Raw genomic sequence first — 26,599 nt, 5'->3', positions numbered from 1 at the left:
TTGATATTCAAGACATAATTTATGAGATTTTATGTTCAACCCCTAAACATCACTGACTCTAAAACAGTTATTTATTACATTACATTTACATTAAAACGATGTGGAGCTCCTGTCAGAGTTCAGTTCGTCGTCCTCCTGAAGCAGCTCAGAATTGGATAGACAATATCAAATGCTTCGTAGATGTCAGCTGGCTTTTTAGCTCCTGGAATTTAACAGAAGACTTCAAAATTAGAACTTTATTCATTAACACTATTTCAAAATGAAGCTGATGAGTGTTCTGCAGATCAAAGAAAGTAAAACAAAGATGATAAAATCATTAAAGAGCACAAGATAGAAAGAGAGGATCATTTTTTAAAATATATTGTATTTATATTCAGACATAAAGAAACACATCAGCAGCAGATAAGCATCATCCATCCACAGAAGACCACGACTTATAGGGCCTCTAGAACCTCATCAGTGACCTATACAACAAGCTGGGAACTGCCTAAAGAATCTGTAGAACCTGCTCAATAACTATGATAACTACCCTGGACAACCTCTTTAATGATCTACCTGAGGAACTTTCTCAACAACCTCTAGAACATTTTAAAGAAACACTATAACTACCTAAAGGACCCATAGAACCTCCTCAATTACCACAATAGGAACTGAACCTACAAGACCCCTAGAACCTCTTAAAGGAATACTAGAACTACCTAAAGGACTTGTGGAACCTCCTCATTTATTACGAAAACAATCTACAGGAACCCTAGAACTACCCAAGGAACTCTAGAACCTCCTTGAAGAACATTAGACCTAAAGGACCTGTTGAACCTCCCCAGTTACTACAAAACTACCTAAATGACCTCTAGAACCTTTTCTAGAAAACTAGAACTACCTAAAGGAAACCTGGAACCTTCTCAATGAACAGGAACACTAGAACTTCCTAGGGATCTCTAGAATGACCATTTGAACTTTCCAAAGGGGCATTAGAGCTACCTTAAGAACTACAAGAATGTCCTCAGTTACTTCGAGAACAATGTAGAATCTCTTCAATAACTACAAGAACCAGCTGCGGGACCTCCAGAACCCCCTCATTGACCACTAGAGCCTCCTTATGAAACATTAGAACCACATGATCTGAACCAAATAAAAAGCCTCCTGAACCTCCTCAGAAACCACTAGAGCCTCCTAAAGAAACACTAGAGTTAGCTACTAGAGCCTCCTTAATAACCTCTAAAACCTCCTAAAGGACAACTATAACTACCTAAAGTGCCTATAGAAGCTCCTCTGTGACCACTGTACCCTCCTAAAACAACACCAGAACTACATAAAGAACACCTAGAACCCTCTCAATCACCACAATATCACTACAGTAACACTAGAACCACCTAACGGACCTTTAGAACCTCCTCAGAGGTGACTAGAGCCTTCTAAAGGAAAACTACAATTACCTAGGGAACTCTAGAGCCTCCTTAATAAGCTCTAGAACCTCTTAACGGAAAACTATAATTATCTAAAAGAACCATCACAAAAATCAACTCAGACCCCTAGAACCTCCTAAAGGTACACTGGAAATCAGTACAAGGTCTCCAGAACCTTCTGAATGACCACAAGATCCCTAAAGGAACATTAGAACCACTTAAAAGGGCTCCAGAACTTAATCAGAAACCACTAGAACCTCCGTACAGAACACTAGAAATATGTAAAGGACCCCTGGAACCTCCTCAATGCCCACTAAAACTTCTTACCAAACCCTTAGAACCTCCACAGTACTGTTTTTTGTGAGGATTTCTGCTGATGCAAATGATCAGCTGGTTGCACTGAAGATGTGATTATTAACACAAATAAATTGCTCTTTGGTATTTCACCACCTGATCAATAAACTGGGAAGTGTGGAAACAAACACAGCTTAGTTACCATTCACAGAAAGTTTCCCATTTGCAAAGATGGTCACACTGATGCCCGGCATCACTCTGTAGAAGAGGCCAGGAAACAGCTCCGGTTCATAACTGTGGACAATGAAACAAACACAAAACCAGACTCAGTATCTGTGTTTACATCAACTAATAATCAGAGTCCAGTCACAATAAAAATGATTCGTGTGAACATCATGATCAGAACAAATTCACAATACTTTCAGACACCATGTAGGTGGACTGCAGCTGTACAGGATGGATGGAAATAAAACTGATATTGATTTTCTCATCTGACCCTCAGTAACAAGAAGATTTCCCAAGACTGTATATTTCAGAGTCAGAATCAGGTTTATTGCCATGTAGGTTTGCACATACACAGAATTTGCCTTGGTGCTGTGGTGCATAAAATATAACAAAATTAAGTAATCTTAAATAATATTAAAAAAGAAAGAAAGAAATGTACTATAAAGAATGTATAAATATATAATCTGAGTGAGAAGAGCTGCTTCAGGTTTAAATTTTAAATTGAAGAGAATGAAATGTAATGTACAGAATATTGACCAGGAATGTGCAATTGTTCATAGTGTAAACCTATATTATTACCTATAATTACCTATTACACCTACATAACCCTATAGTTACCTTTATTTATAGAACCTCCAGCAGTATTTTGTTCTGATCCAGCTGATGTATTCAGTGGAAAATGAGGCGGTTTAACAAAACACATTAAGAGAATTACTTTTTGATTACAGGAAACTTTAAACCAACAGCAGCCTAGTGCAAATAAACACTGTCAGAGAAATTCAGATAGATGAAACCACAGCTAATGTCTCCTGACCTGCACTGCTGATGGTGGGCCAGCACAAGTTGCTCAAAATTGATTGGAAAGATTTTGCAACTGGCCACCATGGTCTGGATCCTGAAGTCCAGGAAGCGGACAGGGAAGCCCAGTTTCTGCACTATGCGGGCGTACCTCCTGGCCGCTATCCGTGACTCCTCCTCACTGACAAACACAGGAGAGAGAGAGGAAGTTTATACGTCGTCCTGGTAACTTACAGTCTTACAGTTAATGTACAGACAGACAGGCAGACTGACCTCTTGGCTCCTAGACAGACAATATTCCCAGATTTGTAGATAATCGCTGTTGTTAGCGGCTTACGTATCCTCATGGTGAGCGCCTTGTAAGTCTGAAACACAACAGGAGGTGTAAACTGAGTGACAACGAAAGAACGTGTAAATCTAACATTACATCTACTGTATGTCATACAGTCCAAGTACACTAAAGCTTTAAAATGTTCTCTAAACTTCCTTCGGAGAATATAAATGGGAGAAGTCCAGTACACCTCCCAAATCTAAAAGGGAACATATTCAGTTGCTGCCTGCAAGTCAAAAGTCAGGGCTTCAACCTACTCTGAACGCTTCCATGCACATAAATGGCCTTCTGTTCTGAAGCCTTGGTTGCTAAGGTGGTTGCTAAGGTGTTTCCATGTGTTGTTCACACTCCTATTTCAGATCTGATTCAACTCCAACATGTACGGATGGATTTGAAGTTGACATTTGGAGTAAAGAAGGAGAAAAAGAAGTGAAATCCTGCTACTACAGTTATTTACGTAGCCTCCGGAGCCGGAGGAAAATTCCTGAAGCTGACCAATCAGAACAGAATGGGCTCATCAGGAGGCGGGCCTCAAAGAGACAGGAGCTAAAACGGCCTGTTTCAGACAGAGGCTGAACTGAGGGGCTGCATAAAGGACCAGTAGAAGATAAATAAGGAGTTTTTAAACTGGAAATCATGCAAAGATATTCCAGTAGAGCCCCAGAATATAAATATAGAGCTGACTGGAAATGTGCAGATTATGTTCTTTAACAACATCAAGTGATACACAAAACAATCAACAAAAAAGATACAGGAATAAAACACTTGGCAAACAATCATAAAACAGACACAACATAATACAATTATATAGAAAGTAAGATATGATTAAGACACATCAAAAATACTGGTAGGAGAGCTGATAAAAAGGGTTTGTACCTTCGGGTCGTACTTTACATTCAGCGCTTTGCGAGCGATAACGTTGAGATCCAGCTGACAACCGAGCTTCGCTGTAGAGACAATATTCCTGCACACAAACACACAAACACACAAATACTGGACACTGACTTTTACAACACATAAATGCAGCATGATTAGTGACCTACTAAGGAGGGTCGTGTTATATGATCAAAAGCTCCAGAACAGCGACTAAATGGACCTTGTGATGAGATCATTTTTATCAAAAACTGTTCCCAAGATCAAGAATGAACTTTCAATCAACTTTTATGCCAACATGAGCTCAGAAAAATGGAAATTTTAACATCTATGATTCCATGAAAACGGCACACAAGTCATGTGATGAGGAAGACTGTGTGATAAGATTGAAAGCTCCAGAACAGCTACTGAATGAACCTTGTGGTGACCTACTGTATCTCTGGGATGGCCTCTGGTCTCTCGGGTATCACAGGGGTCGAGGGATGAACAACAGAGGCTGCTGTGGAATTCTGGGAACTGGAGTCCAGACTGGTGCTGCTGTCAGTGTCTGCTGGTCTGGTTTCAGCTGAAACAAACAAAGACCCTCAACGTTACAGAATCCTCCTCTGCTTCCCTGAATGTTAGATTTGAGGACTTTCTGGCTTTAGAATATCCAAATATCTCCTCATAAATCTGTTGGTGATGTCACAGGTTTTCAATTTTACACAGTTTTTGGATCCACAATCAGACAGTGCTGACTATCTTAAAGTTTCGCATCTATTTCAAATAAAATAAAGGAGTGCTGTTGTTGTTGTTGTTGTTGTTGTTGTTGTTGTTGTTGTTGGTACCTGAGTCGGTCTGGCTGGACTCGTCCTGCATGAGCTCCTGGCTCAGCTCCTCGTTCACCTCCTCCTCCTGGATCTTTGAGGAGTCCTGGAGCGAGACACTTATGTTTTCATTTTTTTTCTCTTTTGCATCATAAATTTAGCAAAGAACAAACTCTGGACCATGAGGTAAAAAGTTAAGTTACAGCTGCAGCCTGTACTCACATTTGCAATGAAGTTATCAAAGTACCATTCCAACATCGACTCCTCCATGACCAAACAACTTTCCAGGATTTTCCAGGGACTTTATTTATGTCAGTGACTGAATGAACTAACATCGGTGCTCAGTATGCTCACCTGTGCTTACATTCAAATGGTTAAATCTTAAGAACACTGTTGCTAGGTAACTGTTCCTCTTCAAAAATAGTGAATGTGTTTGTGTTTGAAGTAGAGCTGCAATGCTTAGTTCATTAATCAATTAGTCAAAAAGTTAATTGGCAACTATTTTGATAGTCGATTCATTGTTTAAGTCGTTTTTAAGTAAAAAATTCAAACAATCTCATGTTTAAGTTTCTGATATGTGAATATTTCCTGCTTTTCTTTGTGGTAACATTGTATTGAATTGGATTTTTTGTTTGTTTTTAATTACTGGTCTGACCAAACAATTCTTTCTGATGTTATAAAGGCCTAAAAAGTAATCAAGAAAATAATCATCAGATTAAACCATTATGAAAATAATCATTAGTTGCAGCCTGAAGCAAATGAAAAAGTGTTGCTAAACATCACAATTTATTTCAAGCTGTAAAGTGTGAATTTTTCATTTTAGTTTGTTAATAAAAAATAATAAAATAATAAAAATAGACCAAGATGTTGTTATGTTACAGGCTAACTTGGTACAAATACACATGAAATGTTACAAAACTGAAACTTTGCTTCTTTTAATAAATAATGTTCAGAAATGTTGGGAGTTTGGGGGAAAATGTTTATTCTAACTCCTCTAATGCTCACTAATCAATGACTTGTATCTTGATTCTTTAGTCTTTACAAAAAAACAAATGTTTTTGGGGTTTTGAACTCTATTTTTTGACATAAAACAGTTTCTCCATCCTCGCAGCACTCCTGTGCACATCTCTGGCGGTTGCCTGGCAACTGCGCTCGACTGTTCACAGAGAAATATTTCCAGCAACGTTTTAGTTTAAGAGCTTTAGAGGTGTTTGTAGGTGTGTTTTTTTTAAACTTTGTGCCAGTCTTTATGCTAAGCTAGGCTAACCATGTCCTGACTTCAGCTCTGTGCTGAACAAACAGATGTAACATTAACGTCAGTCTGAACATCCAATCAGACGTCTCGTTGCCGGAGGAAACTCACTGGACGGACGTCAGTCTTGTTTTCTTTCAGACGTCTTTCATTAATTATTAGAAATCTAAATTAATTCAGAAGCAGCTGAACATGTTGCATCATGAGCTTTATGCAAGTTTCACAGTTTATAATATGTGCAAACAACATTTCCTTCATTCTTCCTTTTTGTCTTCATCATCTTTCTGTCTCTCTCTCTTTCTCTGTGAACTTAAAATAAATGTCCCAGCTTGCTTCACAATAAGATTCTTTTCTATTCTACTCGTCACAGCAGTTGATCATGTAGTTGTTGACTCTGTTTCCTCCAGTAGAGACCTGAGTTTAGCGGCTGCATGGTTCAGTTTCTCCCCACTGAGACCACACTGACACCCAGAGGTGTGAAGAGGAACAGCAGCAGTCAGATGGACAGAAATCTGAGTCTTCATCATAAATAATTAACTAACACTCATCATCAATCTCAGTATCATCAGTCACATATCCAGTGATGACAAAAGCACCAAAATATCAAACATCTATGAGACAACAGCAACACTTTAATATAAAATCCTTTCATTACATCTGAAACTAATCTTACAAACACTCAACAATACTCAGTATGAATATTATATCAGTAACAAGGAGATGAGAAATACCACATAGTAATTATTACAGTATTTACTCAGATTGTTTTACTGACAGACTAAACTAATAATAAATTACAGCAGAGAGTAAAACACATTATTCTGTCCTTTAAATGTGTTTTTATTTCTCCATTAAATGAAGATTAATATTTAGAGGTTTTAAGTAATTTATCAGTGTTTTTTTTTTAAAAAGGCTTTTAGTTTAGGTTTACAGGGTTATTACTGGGTTATAAATGTCTAAAGACTTAATAAAAGTATTAAAAGTCTATTAAAAGACTGCTGAGTGATCATAAGTTGGACTAAATTTGATAGTTGATTAAATGCCTTAACTGCTTTTTATTCCTTTAATGACAAAAACCATAAATGTTGAAATAAATTCCTAAGTTTGGAATAATTTCAGATGAAGGTTTTTGTCCTCAAAACTTTGTTAATTGATTTTAATGAGATTTGGCATAAAAGTCATATAGTTTAATGTTTAATTCTGCTTTGAATCAGAGCTGACAGACTGACGGGTCTTTAAGTACAGAGTTTAATACCAGACAACAACACGTTTTTAATATTTTCTGGATGCTGTTTATTGATTTTGAGTGAAAAATTATGTATTTTTAGAGGAAAACTTTATTTTTACCTGCACAGTTATCATCTGCATGTCCCTCCCTCTTAGATTATGTATGAATATGCTTCATATTTAAGTAAAAATAATTAAAAACATCAGCGTTTAAACTGAGCAGACGCTGGTTATCGTGTCTGCGGCTGAGAGGAGGGTTGATTTATTACCACCAGCTCAGACAGACAGGTGCAGGTAAAACATTTCAACTTCACTCTGTGGTCTCGTGGACATAAAACAAACATGGCAGTAAAAACAAACAGGAAACCATGATGATGATGATGAAGTCAGGAATCCAGGGACCCCCCGTGTTTTAAAGCCACGGCTGTAGATTGATGGGTGCGACGCTGCCGTACGACACGGTGACATTAGTGTAGAGTGTTATTATTCCTGCTGAGGGCTGAATGTTTATCTGAGCTGCAGATAATTACAGCAGCAGAGTCCCGACAGCATAAACAGCCTCCTTCCTGTCTGCAGCTATCTGTCTGCTTCCAAACACGTCTTTCAACATCAACACGAAGGAGCCCACGGTTCACCTCCTCATCCTCAGCTCCTCCTCCTCCTCCTCCTCCTCATCCTCCTCCTCCTCATCCTCCTCCTCCTCCTCCTCCTCATCCTCAGCTCCGCGCTGCTCCTACTTTACGTGTTTACATTCTGGGAGGGTTTTTTCTGTTGATGTTTCAAAGACATTTTTCTTCCTTTTCTTCCTTCTCTCCTTTCCTTCTTTCCTCCCTTGTTTCTGTGACCCTTCCTTCTGTCTTTCTTTACATTTTCCTTCCTCCTCTCTTTCCTGTTTTCTTTTCTTTCCTCTCTTTTTTGTTTCCTTCCTTCCTTCTGTCCTTCATTCACTTTCTATTTCTTTTCTCCTTCCTCCTTTCTCTGTTGTTTTCTTTTCCTTTCTTCTCCTCTTATCTCTCTCCTCTCCTTCTCTTTTCCTTTTCTTTTCTTCATTTTTTCTCTTTTGTCCTTCTTTCATTTACTTTCAATCGTCTTTTTTTTCTTTTTCCCTTCTTTCATCTCCTTTCCTCGTTCCCTTCCTTTCTTGTTATTCTTTTATTCTTCCTTCTGTCCTTCTTCTATTAATGTTCCATGTTTCCTTCCTCCTTTCCTTCCTTGTTACCTTCTCTTTTATTTCTTTCATTCACTTTTCATTTACCTTCCTTCTGTCTTTCATTCTTTCTTGTATCCTTCCTTGTCCTTCGTCTTTCTTCCCTTCCTCCTTTCTCTCCTTTAGTCACTTTACATGTTCCTTCCTTCTTTCCTCTCATTTTTCATCTCTCTTTCCTTCTGTCCTTCTTCCTTCCTGTTCTTTAAGTAAAGTTCCATTTTTCCTTCACTCTTCCTCCCTCTTCCTCTTCTTTTATTTCCATCCTTTTTTCTTTTCTATCTCTCCTCTCCTTCCCCTTTTCTTTCCTTCACTTTTTTGTCTTCCCTTTTTTGACACCTTTTTCTCTCTTCCTTCTGTTCTCCCTCCTTTCTGCCTTTCATTCACTTTACATTTTTCCTTCTTTCTCTGTTTCATCCCCTTTTTCTTTTCCCCGTTACTTCCATCCTTCTACCTTGTTTCATTCACTTTTCATTTTTCCGTTCCCTCCTTCCTTCTTTCCTTTCCCTAATTCCTTTCAGTTTTTTTTATCTTCCATTTGGTCTGTCCTTCTTTCATTCCTCCTTTCTTTCTTTAATTCACATTTCATCTTTCTCTCCATCATTTTCTTTAACACTGACTTTTGTCCTCATTCTCACTTTAACTTTCTTTCTTCCCCCTTTTTCTTTTCTTTTCTTTCTTTCTTGCTTTTCTTCCTTCCTCTCTTCTGTCCTTCTTCTACATTTCACTTCTCTTTTTCTTTCATTCATTCACGTTAATGAACTCTCCAGCTCTCCTTCCCTTTATTTACTCCTTTCCTACCTTTGTCCTCCCTTATATCCTTTCATTTACTTTCAGTTTTCCTTCCTTTCTTTTTTCCTTTCTCCCTCATCCTTCCTTCTCTTATTAACTTTCCTTCATTGTTTCCTTCCTTACATTCCTTCCCTCCTTCTCTCTCTGTTTCTCTTTCCCCTCTCCTCCTCTTTGATTCCACTCCTCATCTCCATCTAAAATAAAAACTGAAAACCCTTCAAACTGAGTAAAAATAACCTCCTGTCCTCCTCCCTCTGCTCTCCCGGCTACCAGCAGCTTTATCAGGGTGAAGTGTTATCTGAGGACGTGTTCGGGTCCGTCTCATGCAGCTAATTGCCCGCTGAGTGTGACTGGGAACAGTATGGAGGCTCGGCCGCTCCCAGATGTGGGACTGGGCGTCTGTGCGGTGAGTGAACCGCAGTCAGTGAAATGTGAGCCTGCTCGGGCCTGGCTGGCTGTATTTTGGGATGTTTTACATGGGGCAGGACAAAGACACGTTACCAGGCGGGATCCCAGTCTGAGCAGATGGTCCTACTCTGGGAAAAGAAGAAGAAGGAGAACAAGAAGGAGAAGAAGCGACATTATTTCTGCAGAGGAAGGAAGACTCAAAGACGGTAAAGTTTTTCTCTCCAGGAGCGGCAGCTTCTGAGCTTTAACTCCTGCACAGCTGTTAACGGGAAGATGAGATGTGGAAGTGAAGGACAGCTGACTGCAGGGAATCTCACTGAAAACCGAAACTCAGCGGCTAAAGGACAAATATGGAGCTCTGCTGGATATAAATAGTTCTGTGGGTTTGAACGTTTTCTGGGAGTTTGTACGTGTTTCTGTGTGTGATTCTTTACTGCAGTGTTGCTTTTATCTCACCGGGTGTTTCCACTTGGCCAAAACAGGAGCCACGTGAGGTCGCACATTAGCTAGCTGCTGTGTTTGAGGTGTAAATTACTGAGTGTGTCAGAGGGAACATGTTGGGAAAATGTTCCCTCAAAGTTTTCACTCTGCTTTCATCTCACAAATCATTGTTTCAGATGTCAGTTAGCTTCAATAACACCTGGTCAACAGGTTAACCGCTGCTGCCAGTGAACCACAGGTTACCATGGCAACAGTAACTTCTGCTTAGCTACCAGCTAGCTAATTAATTAGTTAGATACTGTTACGACCGGGATAAACCAGCTAACTAACAAGATAATGTTATCAGCTAAAGCTAAGGATGTCTTGTTTAATTTTTGATTGTGAACTAGCTAAAGCTAAAAAACTAATATTACGAACTATAACTAACCAACTGACCGGCTAATATGACGAGCTAGGTACTGACTAACTTAATTAACAAGCAATTATTACAAGTACTTATATCTTAAAATACTAGATTTAACCCCAAACAAGTTTTACCAGCCAGCTACCAACTAACTAGCTAGTTACCAGCTAACTAACTAGCAAACTTTACCAGTTAGTTACCAACTAACTAACCAGCAAACGTTACTAGGTAGTTACCAGCTAACTAACAAGCAAACGTTACCAACTAGCTAAACTAAAAAGCAAACTTTACTAGCCTGCTACCAACTAACAAGCACATTTTACCAGCTAGTTAACAATTAAATAATAAGCTATTGTTAGCAGCCTGCTACTAACTAACTAATGAGCAAATTTTATCAGAGTTACCAATGAATAAGTTAATATTGCATGCTGGATAACCAGCTCGCAGTAATTAACAGGCAGAGGTTACTAGCTAGATACCAACTAGTTAACAAACAAAAATTGCCAGCTAACTATGAACAAGTGGTTAACTATAAAATACCGATGTTTCCAGCTAGCTACCAACTGACAAGATAATGTTTCAATATACTAGAGCTGCAATGATTAGTCAATTAACCAACTAGTGGATCAACAGTAAATTGATTGCCTACTGTTTTGATAACTGATTAATCATTTTGAGTCAGTTTTCAGAAAAAAAAGCCAAAATTCTCTGCTTCCAGCTTCTTAAATGTGAATATTTTCAGGTTTATTTAGTCCTCTATGACAGTAAACTGAATATATGGGTTATTGATGGTTGTGACAAAACACTGATCTGTATTTTTCACCATTTTCTGACATTTTATAGACCAAACAACTGATCGATTCATTGAGAGAATAACTTCATTGAGAGATAGACTAATTGATAAAGAAGATAATCGTTAGTAGCAGCCCAAATCTCCAGAAACTTCATATCAAGTGTTTATTAGATGGCAGAGCCTCACATGTTGTGATGTCAGTTAACTTCATTGTGGGCTTGTTGAATACCAACAAAATAATCATCATTATATCTCTGTTAATTTAACAAGGAGCTCATATTTGACTGTCCAGTGTCAGCAGAAGATATCAGTTTATCTTAGAACCTGACGGATGTACAGATTGTTTACTGCTTTCTACTGAACTGCTTTGGTTTCCATGTAAATTTAGCACACGGGTGCTCAGACTCAGCTATGATGTTACTCTGGTATTTCTGTGTTAATCTGACCTGTTCTTCTCTCCTGATCCACCACAGATATGGCTGAAGATGTCTGTGGATTCTGATAATTCCTGTGTTTTGCTGTCATCGCGAGACTCCAGGACTTCTTGCGTCTTCCAAACCGCCGATGAGAAAGATGACATCCCGGGAGTGGGAGAGGAGAGGTAACTGGGTTTGAATATTCAGATTTTTTATTTTATATCTCAACATTTAACATCCGAGTGTCGGGACGTCGTGGTCGTGTTCTGGTGTTGTTCTGGATTCAGCTGGTGTGTCTGTCGTCTGTCCTGCAGTGTTCTGGAGATGCTGAGCTACTCCAAGTTCTCCGACCTGGAGACATGGCTGTGTATGCCGTCCTCACTGCTGCTGCCCAGATCCCTGGACTCCACCCGCACCTCCTCCTCTTCCTCCTCCTCCTCTTCTTCCATCTGCAATGCATCCAACCGCTCCTCCAACTCCCCGCCGATCTCCTCCTCCTCCTCCCCGGCCTCCAACTCCCGTCGCTCCACCTGCAGCGAGCCGGGAGAGAGCAGCACGCCGCTCAGGTAACACCGAGTCTGTGATACCAGCTGCAACTAACGATTATCAATTAATCTGCTCAGTTTTTTTTCAGTTAATCGATTAGTCTATAAAATGCTCGTATATAATTTCCCACAGCCAAACTTGTTATGTCCAACAGTTCAAAAACCCCAAAGATATTCAGTTTACCTCCACATATTGCTTAAAATATTAAATTAACAAAATTGATGATTAATGAAATGATTAATTTTGTCCATCAGTGAACATTTTACATTACAAAAACAAACAAATGTAAAGTCATAGGAACTAAATCATTTGTTTATATGCTTTAAAGACATGAATAATGGAAAGTCCTATTCTGCTTCCTGTACCAATAATAAAAGCTTCAGTAGCCAACGGGGTGACAAATAAAAGATAAAGTTCTAATGTGTTTAATATCTGTGGATCTATTCAAAAATCCTAAATCCATTTAACAGCATAAATCTGCTGATTTTCCTAAAATAAGCTGTTTTCATTTCCACTGTCAGAACTTTTTCTCTCATCTTTGTCGCCTATTTGCATAAACAGCTGATGTGTCGGTTGCTTTTAGCTCCTTGTTCTCCTTTTAGAGCTGCAACGATTAGTCGATTAATTGATTAATCAATTGATAGAAAGTCATTGTGATAACTGAACAACTGTTGTGGTCATTTTCTAAGTGAAACTGCTGAACATCTGCTGGTTATTTTATGTCATACATGATAGTAAACTGAACATCTTTGGACTCTTGATCAGACAAAACAAAACATTTGAAGACGTCACTTTGGGCTCTGAGAAATTATGATGTTGATGTTTAATCAATTATCGATAATCAATATAATGAAAATAATTCACTTGTTCCTCACATTGACAATGAAAACCTCAGTTTTTCTCTTCAGTTTACGTTCTCCTCTCGCCTCTAAACACACCGTTTTCTCCTGCTGTGACTGTGACTGTCACATGATCAGAGCTGATACACTCGGGTCCATTCGGATCCAGATCTGAGACCTGACCCGGTCCCATTAGACTGAGTAGAGACCTGTGGAGACCTCTACATGACGTGCCTCTCCAAAAAAACACCAAACTTGGTCCTGGGTCACACATGAAAACGTTTGAGAAAGCTGATCCACAGAGACTTTGTTTGAGATACGTCAGGTTATCTACGCAAATGAACGCAACACAGACGAGTGTTCCTCTGAGTGTTTTACAGTAAATGTCCTGCAGACTGCTTCTGATTTCCACCAGATGTCTCATTAATGATGTTTAAGTAGAGAGAGAGAGAGAGTTTAGCTGAAACTGTGGTCAGTTGCCTCGCTGCTCTCTGCTCCTTCCTCATTGTTCCTCGCTGGTAGAAGTATTTGTCTGGCACCATGGTGATGGCAGTTATGTTGGGAAAGATAAGCCAAGAGGCTGCAGGGAGGGGAAGCAGTGGTGTTTATAGATTTGGGGGGAAATGTACTGCTAATACAAGGAAGTGAAGTCATTATGACTGTATGTGTTGTATAGTAGGAGGTTGTGTTTATGTGGCGGTATAGTGGTGGTTTGACTCATAACGGGCAGTTGTTTTATTCTTCTTCTCTACTTTTTAATGACATGTTTGTGGATGAAATATCCCACAAACAGAGTGAACAAACAGGACGCCTCATACAGCAGATTCAGATCAGTTATATGTTGAAGATACAGTAAGAATGTGGAAATGACTCACATGTCATTTCTAGATCTAAACTGCTGCTGTCATTAGTTTTCTTGCCTGTATGTGGTGCCGGTTGGACCAGAACTACCCGGTTTTGGTTCACAATTATCAGTCCACTGCTGCTCAACAGGAAAACACTGTCCAATGAAACACAAAGAGGGAATTTTATCCACTTGATCTGAAGCCTTGTGTTAGCTTCAGATAAACTTTGAAGATCTTTATACAGAAAACAAAGACTGTCTTCTATCACTGGTCTTCTAATGGTCAGTATGAACAGCAAGAAAAACATGTTTCATTGTCCGTATGGGCACCTTTGTTTTAAGACAAACTTGAAAAATTGAGAACCTGTTCTTTAATAACACTTCTAAATTCTAAATCGCTTTTTTCAAGCAAAAACAACAGCAGGAGTTCCAGCTTGTTTCTGCAAACAGGTTATTCTCCTCCTACTGGGCATGTGCAGAAGACAGACGAGCAAGTCAACCACAGAAACCAGCAAAGAAGAATTGGTATACTGTTTCTGTTTCCATGGTATTTAGTGATGATGGTGATATTTAGTTTACTGCAGCAGATTCCAACAGTTTGAGCAGAGAGAGGTGATAGATACGTTTAACAAGCATAGAGCCGTCCGCCATTGTTGTTATGTATCTTCTTCCTCTTCCAATGAAACGCCACACTACTGCCACCATCTGTTCTGTCAGCGATATGACACACACTACAACGCCGAGCCAGCGTTTCACATTTACACACTCTGGAGGACGTTTTTTGGAAGAGCTCCGTTTTCAGGGAAGAAAAACGAACGATGAAGACGCGGCTTATTGTGAACATAGTCTGAAAGTCCTGGATAAAGAACTTCCTGTCGCAAGTAAACACAAAAACATGCTGTAAGTGACTCTCTCTGTCTGGGTTGGTTGAAGGTTCCCTTTCATTTGAAACAAAGGCCTCCTGACTGATCAAACTCTGATATCTGAAGCACTTGACTCTCGATCCCCCTGATTCAGCTTTTGTCTCTCACACACACACACACACACACACACACACACACACACACACAGTGGGGTAAGGTAACACCCCTGCTGGGCATTGAACACTTGCTAGAAGCGTTTCCTTCAGCTGTGGACCTTCAGCTCAGTCAGGTGTGATTATGTTTCCTGTTTGGATCCTGAAAAGCATTTTTTACATACATGTAACACGCTCGGCCGCCGCGTTCACTACCAAACACGACCGTAGCGGAGACGCTGGGATCATGTGTGTGTGTGTTTTTTTAACGTGATGCGGTGAAGCGTGGCGATCAGAGATGATGACCTGGACTCAGCTGCTGGACTCGGTCCTGCGGAGGAAAAAGAAGGGACGCGGTCACAGCAGAGCATCATGGCGGAGCCGCAGCTACGTGGTCTCAGAGGCCAGGTATCAGGATTACACAGAAACCACACGTATGTTTACACAAGAGGAAGCTTCATGTCACTGTCGGGACTGAATACCAGTGTTCCCAGTGTCAGCTTTGTTATACAGGAAGTCTTGTTGCTTTCCTGAAAAGTAGTGAATCACTCAACGTATCACCTTTCCAATATTATCTTGTATTTATGCCGATCTGTGTATGATTTTGCTGGCATTGAATAAATGATGACATCATGAATCATGTGACTCAAACGTCACTGAAGAGCTGAAAACATCAGATCTGTGTGGAGCGATGATGAGGAGACTGTAACCTTCCTCACATCAATACATGAAACTAACACAAACGTCATATTTCCATCATGTTTTCCATCGTTCAAGCTTTGACCGTCGCTCTTTTAACGACGTCATCTCGTTGAGTCTTCTTCTTCTGCGACAGTTTAACGGCAGCAACTGGAGGATTAGCGCCACCTGCTGTTTATCTGCTGATATTCACACAACAGCAGTGGATGGAAACAAGTGTCAATTTGAATTTTCCTTTACTCATTTTCTGGAAATCCTGTTAACATTTGGGCTGCATTTGGATGGAAACGTAGCTACTGATTCAAACGGTGTTGTTCTCATCGTGTAGAGCTTCGTAGGCGGGATGAAGAATCCTCTTTTTATAGTATACAGCGGCTTTTTAGAGAAAACAGCTGCCTGCTGCGGCCCAAAATGACACTATGAGATTTTTTTGTCACTGAATGTCTTTGATGTTTTTGTGTTTCTTCCTTCCTGCAGGCCTTCAGACAGGGAGGCCACCTTCCTCACCCCTGCGCTGGGGAAGGAGACACCGTTTCTGGTCACGCCCCTCCTCCCCATCCTCTCCTCCACCCCTGTCGCTGCCGCTGCTGCTGCTGCTGCTGCGTCGGCGGCGGCGCTGACCTCAGGGATGTCCAGCGGAGACTCCGCCTCCCACGGCGGGGTCAACATCAGGAAACGCCGACGGCTCGCTGCCAGTCCTGGAGGACTCCACTGGAACTCTGCAGGTAAGAAGCCAGTCACATGACCATGATATTTATATTCATGTCTTACTGTTAGACTGTGCAGTAATGACACGTATGGCTTTAGTAAGTGTTTGACATTATAATTATAGTCTTGTTTTTACACACTGACTCAATCTCAGCTCTTTCTTTCTCTTTCTCTTCTCGTGTCTGGTTGTTATGAGACTGAATCCAACAGTTCTGGAGAAACTATGAATGTTTTACTCAAACTTCACATGTTTTCCTTTCAGTTTGTGCCATCTTGACTTTATGGAGAATCAGCATTAGCATGTAGATTAGCATGTAGATTAGCATGACCCAGCATGGTGACAGGTGTTCTGTATGTTTTACAGACATGTCTCTCAGAACATCGGTCTGTGGGGAAGATGGTTTTCAGGCTGCAGGGGATTTTTAGTGATGCTAGCAGCTGGCATCTGTTTGATCACACGATGAGTTTTATTGAGTAACAATGAATGTTAACATAACTTTTGTTTACAAGAAAACTCCACAGTCATCTGTAATGTTGTTTTTTGTAGTAAAAAGTCTGACTCCTTCAGAAGGGGACGTTGAGGATTTCTAAACTGGGCACTTTAAGCCTGAGAAGGTTAAATGAGGAGCTGGACTGTGGTTCAGTTTTGAGAACAACATGAACTCAAGTCACTGGTGGAGAATATAGTTGAGGAGGCAGCTGAGTATAAGAAACAGTGGTATTTCTTCTCTTGGAGGATGTGGATGGAAGCTCCCCAGGTGAAGGGGGCTGTAGGGGCTTCTGGAGGTGTTGAGGGTCCCAGGTCATAATGTTCCTCTGTGAAGCAGCTGATGTATCAGCTGCTGGCTTCAGCTGAAGGGAAAGGACACCTAAATCAACCATGTAGCCATCCTCCCTCTGCAGAACCTTCCTGAACTCCAGTCAGAACCAGCTTCAACCACAAATCAACTACAGTCGGTCCGACTGACTGGATCCAGCTGTAGCTGTAGATACACTCTTCTGTTTAGGTGACATCATGACTGTCAGTTTTGTTTTGCGGTGTGTAACGATGGTGTGTTTGTACCGTTCTGTAGTCCGTTTGGTTCTGTAGTTCCATCGTGTGTACGGTAGGTGATGAGGGACAAACATGTCAGCCGATCAGCTTGAGTAACTTGTAAGTTGGCAGGTTTGTGAACGAGAACACAAACGTATGAAAGCAGCAGACCAACAGTGTCGGTGTGAACGTGCTGCCATGTCAGGAATGTTGATGACACACACACACACACACACTGACTGGGGGTCTTGTTTATACTTTGCTTCCTGTGTTAGTCAGAACGTCCTTTAGCTCCACCCTTCTGGAGAATGATAATGAGCTTCCTGTTGAACAGATTAAAGCTCCGTCTACACCAACAGCGATAACTATAACCATAACTATAAATAGGTCCGAGTGGACGCCACAAATATAACAACAAGGACAGCGGCGAGCGATATCGTTGGGATCACTTTCAGAGCCGTTTGATGAACGATAGGAACACTGACAGCCAATCAAAACCCATCTCCTAACCCCGTAACCATACAGCACAACAAAATCTCCATCTGAACTTCATGACCTGCAAATATCATCTTAACTCTGGAAACCAACTGATGACTTTATGTATTTATATTTATATATTTAAATGTGGTTTTCTCACCACAGACTGACTCTCTTTATCATACAGTGATGCTGGAGCTTTGTTCTCCATTATAACGTATAAAAACAACAGAGTTTGTGACCTTTTTAGTCTTCAGATCTGTGTTCATACTGTGTTTTCTGTTTCTTTCTCTCTGTAACGTTCAACAGTCACAAGTCATCAGTGTGTGTTTTCCTGAGCTGTCCGCACAGCTGCAGCGTGTGGTTTACAGAACGATATCGTTCATAAGTGTGGATGCTCACATGTTTATCGTTATTGTTATTGTTATGGTTCTAGTTCTTGGCGTGGACAGACGTTAAGCAGCAAATCCTTCAAGTGTTTGTTGTTCAGACTTGTGTATTTTAATTTGTCGTGTGTTTGTGGTTCCTGCTTTTTATCATCTATCCATATTTTTTCATTTTTTACAGTCAGTCAACATTAATACTGATGTTTTTTCTAAATATATGAGGGATAAATGACAACATCACAGAAGAATTGTGATTCTATCTTCTGCTGGAGCTTCAAGGATTAGTTGTCAGAAAATTAACAGGCAATTATTTTGATAATCAATTAATCATTTCAGTCATTTTTCAAGCAAAAATACCAAACATTTGATGGTTCCCGCTTATTAAATGTGATGATTTGCTGTTGTTATTTGCTATATATGACAGTTAATTGAATATCTTAACATTTTAGTCAGACAAAACTTTATTAGATTAAAGACATTGACACCTCATTTTTTTAACATTTAATAAACTAAATAAGAAAATAATCTGCAGGTTGACCGATAATGAAAATAATTGTTTTCATTCAATTATTATTCTGAATCAGCTGACGAATGCCAACAATCAGATTTTAAAATATCGTCATGGTGATGATATGAAACGAGAGCGACGCAGTAAAGTCCATGAAAGAGACGCGTTACGCTGCCACTTAACTTTAAACTGTAACTAACAATTATTTCCATTATTGATTAGTTGTTTGGTCTATAAAATATAAAAATGGTGAAACTGAAACGTCTTGTTCAGTTTATTGACAAAGAGACTAAAGAAACCAGAAAATACTCAGTTAAGAAGCTGCAATCAGAATATTTTACATTTTCTTCTTAAAGAAATGACTGATTACCTGAATAGTTAGTAATTAACTTTTCAACTAATTGTTAGATTAGTCCGTAATCTCATCTTCACCTCTGACTCACCAACTAACACTGCAGCAGTGTAGAGCAGCGATTAGTCGATTAATTGATTAGTCAATCAACAGAAAATTAACCTTCAACTATTTTGATTGATAGATGATAGATTAATCTTTTTAGTCTTTTTTTTAAGCAAAAATACCAAAAATGGATGTTTTTATCTTCTTAAATGTGATGATTTAAAGCTTTTCTTTGTCCTACATGATAATAATGAAGATCTTTGGGTTGTGAGCTGCTGTTCAGACATAATAAAGATAAAACCTTTGACTCTGGCAAATTATTACGGCATTATCACTATTCTCTGATAATTAATAGACAAAGTGATTAGTTGAGGTTAATTGATAATGAGAGTAATCATTAGTTGCAGCTCTAAAGCAGTGATTTGATTCTTGTCTGTTGTTCAGACAGAAACCTTCATCAACCAATCAGCTTCACTCTCTCTGATGGTGTTTGACTCTCAGTCGACCGGAGTGTTTTTCCTGCTTCTGTACAGCAGAGGGAGCCATGACTGCAGCTCTGTGTGTGTGTGTGTGTGTGTGTGTGTGTGTGTGTGTGTGTGTGTGTGTGTGTGTGTGTGTGTGTGTGTGTGTGTGTGTGTGAGTTTCTGATCTGAGGTCTGCTGCACTTTTAATCTGCCTCTAATCATTCTGTTTTTCGATGTATTGTTTGGACTATAAAACAACAGAAAATAGTGAAAAGTGAGTTAAAAGTGACGCCTCAAATGTTTTGTTTTGTCCACAACACAAAGATATTCAGTTTACTGACTGAGGAAACCAGAAAATATTCACATTTAAGAGGCTGGAAGGCATATTTAATAGTTTTTGAATCATCTTTGTCACGGTCTGCTTCATCTCTCTGTCTCCTCTTTAACGTCCTTCACCTCCCTGCTGACACATGAAGTGAATCACTTCATCGTTTTATGGCCTCTGGAAAAACAGTGTTTGTGTGGCAGTCAGAGTCAGGTCACATATAACTACCAGTCTCAGCAGGAACCTCAGTTTATTAAAATGATATTCACATTTATCTTTGAGGTCTAATAAACAAGTTGGATTTGCTCTCAAACCATCTTACAAATCAATAAGATCAATAAATGACTAAATTAACATTTGTTAGATTAATCAGTTGGGTTATTTTATGTGGAAAATGTTTTTTTTTTTACTGTTGTTGCAGAATAGTTGTGTGAATTTAAAAGATGCTGACTGTAAACTGAATATCTTCTCTCAATTGTCTAATAAAGCCATTAAAATGCTCAGCTGTGGTTCCAGTCAGTCCAGTATGAACATAAAGAACATCCACAGAGCTTCCACTGTTTTATCTCTGAAGCAGCTCATGCAGTTTTAATGCAGCAGCTCAGGTAGTCAGCTGTCCTGCAGGCTGACACCTGATCACACACACACACACACACACACACACACACACACACACACTAACACACACACACACACACACACACACACTAACACACACACTCTCTCTCTCTGTGTGTGAATGAATGGAAACATGAAACCAGCCGCCTCAGGCAGCAGGACGAGATGAAGCTTCTGTGTTGAAACTGTAGAGAAGCGACGCTCAAAATTTGACTTTTAAATGTGAAACGTCTTCAGAGCGCTGGTTATTCGCTGCTCTCTCTGACCTGCTGCTGCTTCTCACTTTTATCTTTCTATCTTTCATTTTTCTCTTTCATCTGCCGTCTCTCTCACTCACACGACAGTTTGACATGTTTGTTATTGAAAGTTAGAATCCTGAAACAGAAACTGATGTCAGATATGAAGGATGAAATTTCATGAAATAGCAAACGATCAATATCTATAATAACTATTATAATAACTATTATAATAACTATTATAATAACTATTATAATAATTATTATAATAACTATTATAATAACTATTATAATAACTATTATAATAACTATTATAATAATTATTATAATAACTATTATAATAACTATTATAATAGTTATTATAATAACTATTATAATAACTAATCAATATTTGGTCTAAAACATGTGATTTAGTTGCAGTTATTACTAACATATTATAGATATCTGATATAGATGTATATCACAAAATGGCAAATTACATCACATGTTAAATAATAAAACTGATGTGTGTGTTAATGTGTGTGTGTGTATGTGTGTGTTTATGTGTGTGCGTGTGTGTGTGTGTGTGTGTTTATGTGTGTGCGTGTGTGTGTGTGTGTGTGTGTATATGTGTGTGTGTGTGCGTGTGTATATGTGTGTGTGTATATGTGTGTGTGTGTGTGTGTGTGTATGTGTGTGTGTGTGTGTGTGTGCGCGTGTGTGTGTGTGTTTATGTGAGTGTGTGCGTGTGTGCGTGTGTGTGTGTGTTTGTGTGTATATGTGTGTGTGTGCGTGTGTGTGTGTATATGTGTGTGTTTATGTGTGTGTGTGTGTGTATATGTGTGTGTGCGTGTGTGCGTGTGTGTGTGTGTGTGTGTGTGTGTGTATGTATATATGTGTGTGTGTGTATATGTGTGTGTATATGTGTGTGTGTGTGTGTGTGTATGTATATATGTGTGTGTGTGTGTGTGTATATGTGTGTGTATGTGTGTGTGTGTGGTGTACAGTAACAGTCTCTGGTTTCTCTGGTTTCTCTGGTCCAGGTTCGGTGCAGAGGGACTTCTGGTCACCTGATCTGTCTCCGGTGTCGGGGAGGAGTACAGCAGCAGGTAGAGGTAGAGGAGGAAGAGGAGGAGGAGGAGGAGGAGGAGGAGGAGGTGCAGGTGCGAGGAGCCTCCCCCTGACAGAGGGGGGCGGGGCGTCAGCGGCGCGGGCCGGTGAACGGGCGGTCTTGAGGAAAACGGTTTCGGTTGACGACCGACTGCTGCAGCCGGCGGGCGCAGAGCAGCGTCAGCTGAGACTGCTGAGCCGACTGGAGAGAGGCAGGAAGAAGCTCCGCAACATACATGTGAGTCTTTCATATCATAATTAAGACAATATTATTGATTAACTTCCCTGTTTTATACTCGATCAGGAACTTTCAGTAATGGTGAATATTATGAGTTCATCAGAATGAAGTTAATTACTGATTTTTCTATGAGTTTTAAAGCTCTGAACTGGTTATACATTTTACAAACCGTCACACACTGGTTTGTGTTTTGAAGCCTCCAGTTTGGCATTTTGACCATCTTTGATTTTTGGAGCCAGAAATGACGAGAGGGTGGAGCTGACCCCAACGCTAGCTGCTAGCTGTTAGCTTGGTTAGCATGGTGCATCTCCAGTCTGTTGTTAACTATGCTAATGCTAATTTCTGCTAGTGAAAAACAGGCTTAAAGCCGTCAACTGCACATCCGACTGCTCTCTCAGTGCTTTGTGAAAAGTGTTTATTCTACTTTGCAGTTTTTTCATTCTGTGTTAATTTACTGTCATTGAAGCCAACCACTTCCTGTCAGTATTTCACATTAAAAGCAGGCACAATCCATCTCTCTGTCTTGATACTGGATGGTACAATCCATCCTCCTGTCAGACTTTTCATCTGAAGCATCTGCAGTGTTGAGTTTCACTGACGGCAGCTTCAAACTGATACAAAAAAATGGCAAAGTTGTGATTTTTTCATGATTGAAGTTTTGGTTTGACTATAACATTAATGTTGTGGACATTATAGTGAGTTTTATGTTTCTATTTGCCTTAATAAGAGTCTTTATTTGAATATCAGCTTTTATTTGAGAAGTTATGGTACATTAGGAAGCAGCTACAGTTCAGAAACAGAGCTCTGTGTTATTCGGTCTTGTGTGTTACAGTATATTCACTGTTGACTGTCGACCGTCTGTGGTTAAACTCCGACTCTGATGGTCGGGAGACGACGTCGGTTTGTTTTTGTCTGTCTGTGTGTTTTTGTGTTTGTTTTTCTGCTTCTGAGTGTTTTAAACTCTGTTGAACCTCCAGTAACACCCTCATGTTGCAGTGAGTCACAGACGGCTGAAACACAGATCAGCTTTTACCAAATTCACTACTTTAAACTGGAAAGACCAAAAAATGTGTGTTGATCTGCTTCAGATCCTTAAATCACATTAAAGAAAAATATACCAGACTGTATGTGTTTTATAGATGAATGGATTAATCATCTGGTTTATCGTAGAGCACTAGGTGACGTCATCAAACCTCAAAATATTCAATTTACAAATGTACAAATGTTTTTCATTTTTGCTTGAAAAATGACAGGAGGATTGAACATATCTGCTGTCTATCAGTTCATCTACTGATGGTTACAGTTTTACATAAAACTGCAGCGCTGGTACAGGAACGATGTTTGTTTTAAATAAAGGTCTGGTTCTCTTCATCTGAAGTATTTGATCATTAACGGTTTTTTCAGATTGAGATGATGAGGTCACGTTTACCGTACAGGAAGTCAAGAATACCTCATTCACATGGTTAAAGTCGTGAGGACCTGTTGCTAGGCGACAGACTGTGATAAAGTGAAGGTCACCTTGTTCCCGTTTCAGAAATGGTTTCTGCTTTCTAATGTCATGTCAGGAAAAAGTCTTTTACTCTGCTCTTTATGTCGGGACGTCGTGAGGTTTCGGGTTTCAGCCACTATGACACATTAAATGGGATCAAACCAGTAACCAGTAACCAATCAGGTTGAACCAGTATGAGGCTGAGATGGTGTAGTCTGACCCTGGCAATCAGTTAGTCGATCAACTGAAAATTAATCAGCAACCATTTTGACTGTTTATTGATTGTTGTATTTTAAACTCAACAGTTCCAAACTTGAAAACTATCAAATTGAATTTCTTTGAACCGTCGTTCACACAAATCAATAAATTTTCAGACGTCAACTCTGGGAAATGGTGACAGTCATTATTCAATTTAATTATAATTTCTGACATTTTATAAACAAACAAACAAGTATCAATATGAATTGAATTAGGGCTGCAACTAACGATTATTTTCAGCATTGATTAATCTGTCAGTTATTTTATTGATTTGTCATTTGTTGTATAAAATATCAGAAAATGGTGAAAAACGTTGATCAGTGTTTCCCAACATGACGTCCTCAGATGTCTTGTTCAGTTTGCTGTCATAAAGGATTAAAGAAACTAGAAAATATTCATATTTAAGAAGCTGGAATCAGAGAATTTCTATATTTTTTCCCCAAAAAATGGCTGAAAACTATTAATCAGTTCAAAATAGTTGGTGATTAATCTTCTGTCAGTCTAGTAGTTGATTGATTGATGAATCTTTGACTGTTATTGCTGCCGTCGGGAGTCTTTAGTCTCATCAGAAGCAGCAGCATGGTCTGGAGTCTATTTGAGGCTTTACTGTGTGTTGGACAGTAGCAGACTCACTGATCAATACGCTGTGATGTGGGCAGCGCTGATGCATCTGATGTCTGAGTAAACTGGCTGACTGGTTTGGTTCCTGTTTGAAGGACTGAGTGGGATTATGTGAGGATATGACTGAGTGTGTAGTCTGTCTTACATCAGCAACTCTGCTTTATGTAACTGCCCTTAAAGCTGCACTAATCAATACTTTGATATCAGTGATTGGTCAGATGATTGTGTATACAGTACTCACATCCTTTACTTAAAACTATAATATGTAATTATTCCACATTAAAATGTCTAAAAACAACTAGACCTATGTTATATATGTTGTTGAGTTGTGTACTTACATTATCCCAAATGTTTCCAACAATGTTCAAACTCAGAGAAATCTGTAATTTAATCAAAGTAACGGACCGTTTCATTTGGTCGCCTGTCGATGGCGTCATACCTCCTCTACCAAAGAGTAAACACACATTTTTAATCTTAAAAGTTGCTTGAGCTGTTAAATAAAAGTAGTGGAGTTGAAGTACAAAGCAGCTTAAAATGAAAATACTCAGGTAGAGTACAAGTACCTCAAAATTGTACTTAAGTGCAGTATTTGTAAATGTACTCAGTTACTGGTCAGATATATATCTGATGTATTTATGGTTTGTTTTGCTGCCCCCAAGTGACCAAAACAATCTGTTAATTGCTCTAAATGAAGAATTCATTTACAGAAACAATAAGAGTGAAATGAATAAACCAACAGTAAGTGAAATGTGTTCAGACAGGACTGATATCAGCACATCACTTCCTGGAATATCAGGTTCAGTTTGTGACAAACTTTTATTATTGAATGTTTCCCTGCAGCAGCTGTGAACATTCATTTCCTTTTGGACGACAAAGACGAATGATACAGAGATAAACAAAGTACACAACAAAGAAACAACACATAGGATGACAACAAAGAAAACAAACAAAAACAACCTTCCAATAACAATGTTATTAAATTCATAATCAAGTTTAGAGTATTGTGGGATTAAAACCTGAAACACAAGAGAAACTGCTTGATGTGCAGTAAGTCACTGTAAGAATAAACTAAAACCATCAACACAGGACGGATTCATCTTTCTAATAGTTTTCTGTCTTCAGTGTTATTAATGTGGTTAGTCAGCAGTGTTCTCTCCATTCAAAACAATATCTGATGCTGTGAACATGGAATAGTCTCTGATTTGAATATAAGACGACCTTTTTCAAACCTAATTTTCACAGTAATCACCCGAACAATTAAGGCAGGTAAATGTTGGTCGACTGTCTCCAGTTTGATCAGTTCTACAGTCAGATTTCCAGCATGTCCAGTTTGAATCCAGAGTTGCAGTTTATGACTTATGTTAAATTGTTCTAACAGGGCAGGTTTCATAATCAAGTAACATTAAACTAAGTGAAATATTGAGACAATAGTGCGACTCAGTGAGAGCAGCAGGTGAGCCAACTGTCAATCATAGCTGTCAATCAACGTCCACACAGCAGACATCAAAGCTACTATAAGTCTTCAAATCTTATTCAATAGTTTCCAAAATGACCAGCAGCACACTTATTAGAGGGTCTGAATGTAGAGATTGAAAGCATGACTCAGTGTTTGTAGAGAGAAGTTGAAGCTTTTTGAATCTAGCGGCCGTCTGTGACACTTTAAGATACTTCAGCCTCGAGACGTTGCAGCTGCTGATTGATTTAATATTATTAGAGCTTTATTTTACATGTTGTGGTTAAACTGCCGTCTGAACTGAGACTGCTTTGATATAAACATGGTCAGACTGTGTGCTGAGAGTATAAGACGACTCCTGGCGAAATAGATTTTGACTAATTAAAGTTGAGTCTGAGATGTTTCAAACGGCTGCTGTACAGAGGATGAACCCTGCTGATGTGGATCCACTAGTGCTCTCACCATCTGTCCATTTAACAAGTTAGTTTTCTTCTACAATCATCATAAAGAGCTGCTCAGCACAAACTTCCATTCAGCTTTTCTTTCATCGGTCTTTCTGTTCCTGGAGTTTACTGTCTATATTCTCAGAGCGCTCAGCTCCACATGTAAACCTTTGTTACTTTAACAAGGTCAAACAATGTTTTTGTTGCACGTACAGAAACTACAGTTACGCTGACGTCACTGTAA

The 26,599-nt window shown here is 39.3% G+C and overlaps 2 protein-coding genes across 8 annotated transcripts in view; one reads left to right on the top strand and one right to left on the bottom strand.

The window, feature by feature from the left end:
* LOC121887096 (TATA-box-binding protein-like) lies at nt 1-5,107 on the bottom strand. The gene is made up of 8 exons (XM_042397662.1): nt 4,956-5,107; nt 4,755-4,839; nt 4,360-4,492; nt 3,931-4,018; nt 2,997-3,088; nt 2,740-2,904; nt 1,903-1,994; nt 1-202 (listed from the first exon to the last, which is right to left on the bottom strand). The coding sequence occupies exons 1-8, from the start codon at nt 5,001-5,003 to the stop codon at nt 120-122; spliced, it is 786 nt and encodes a 261-aa protein (XP_042253596.1). The 5' UTR covers nt 5,004-5,107; the 3' UTR covers nt 1-119.
* A 4,299-nt stretch (nt 5,108-9,406) lies between these two features.
* Nucleotides 9,407-26,599, top strand: part of ankfn1 (ankyrin repeat and fibronectin type III domain containing 1) — a 131,356-nt gene continuing 114,163 nt past the window's right edge. For 2 of the 7 annotated variants that reach the window (XM_042396734.1, XM_042396733.1), the window contains exons 1-5: nt 9,407-9,614; nt 11,727-11,854; nt 11,984-12,235; nt 16,090-16,337; nt 21,787-22,091. In XM_042396734.1, coding sequence (XP_042252668.1) covers nt 9,570-9,614; nt 11,727-11,854; nt 11,984-12,235; nt 16,090-16,337; nt 21,787-22,091 — 978 coding nt within the window. In that variant the 5' untranslated portion in view covers nt 9,407-9,569. The other 5 variants (XM_042396737.1, XM_042396738.1, XM_042396740.1 and 2 more) reach the window with 5 other exon arrangements.

Source organism: Thunnus maccoyii, chromosome 20, assembly GCF_910596095.1.
Source record: "Thunnus maccoyii chromosome 20, fThuMac1.1, whole genome shotgun sequence".
In the NCBI taxonomy this organism is placed as follows: Eukaryota; Metazoa; Chordata; class Actinopteri; order Scombriformes; family Scombridae; genus Thunnus; species Thunnus maccoyii.
This window is presented reverse-complemented; position numbering and strand designations above follow the sequence as displayed.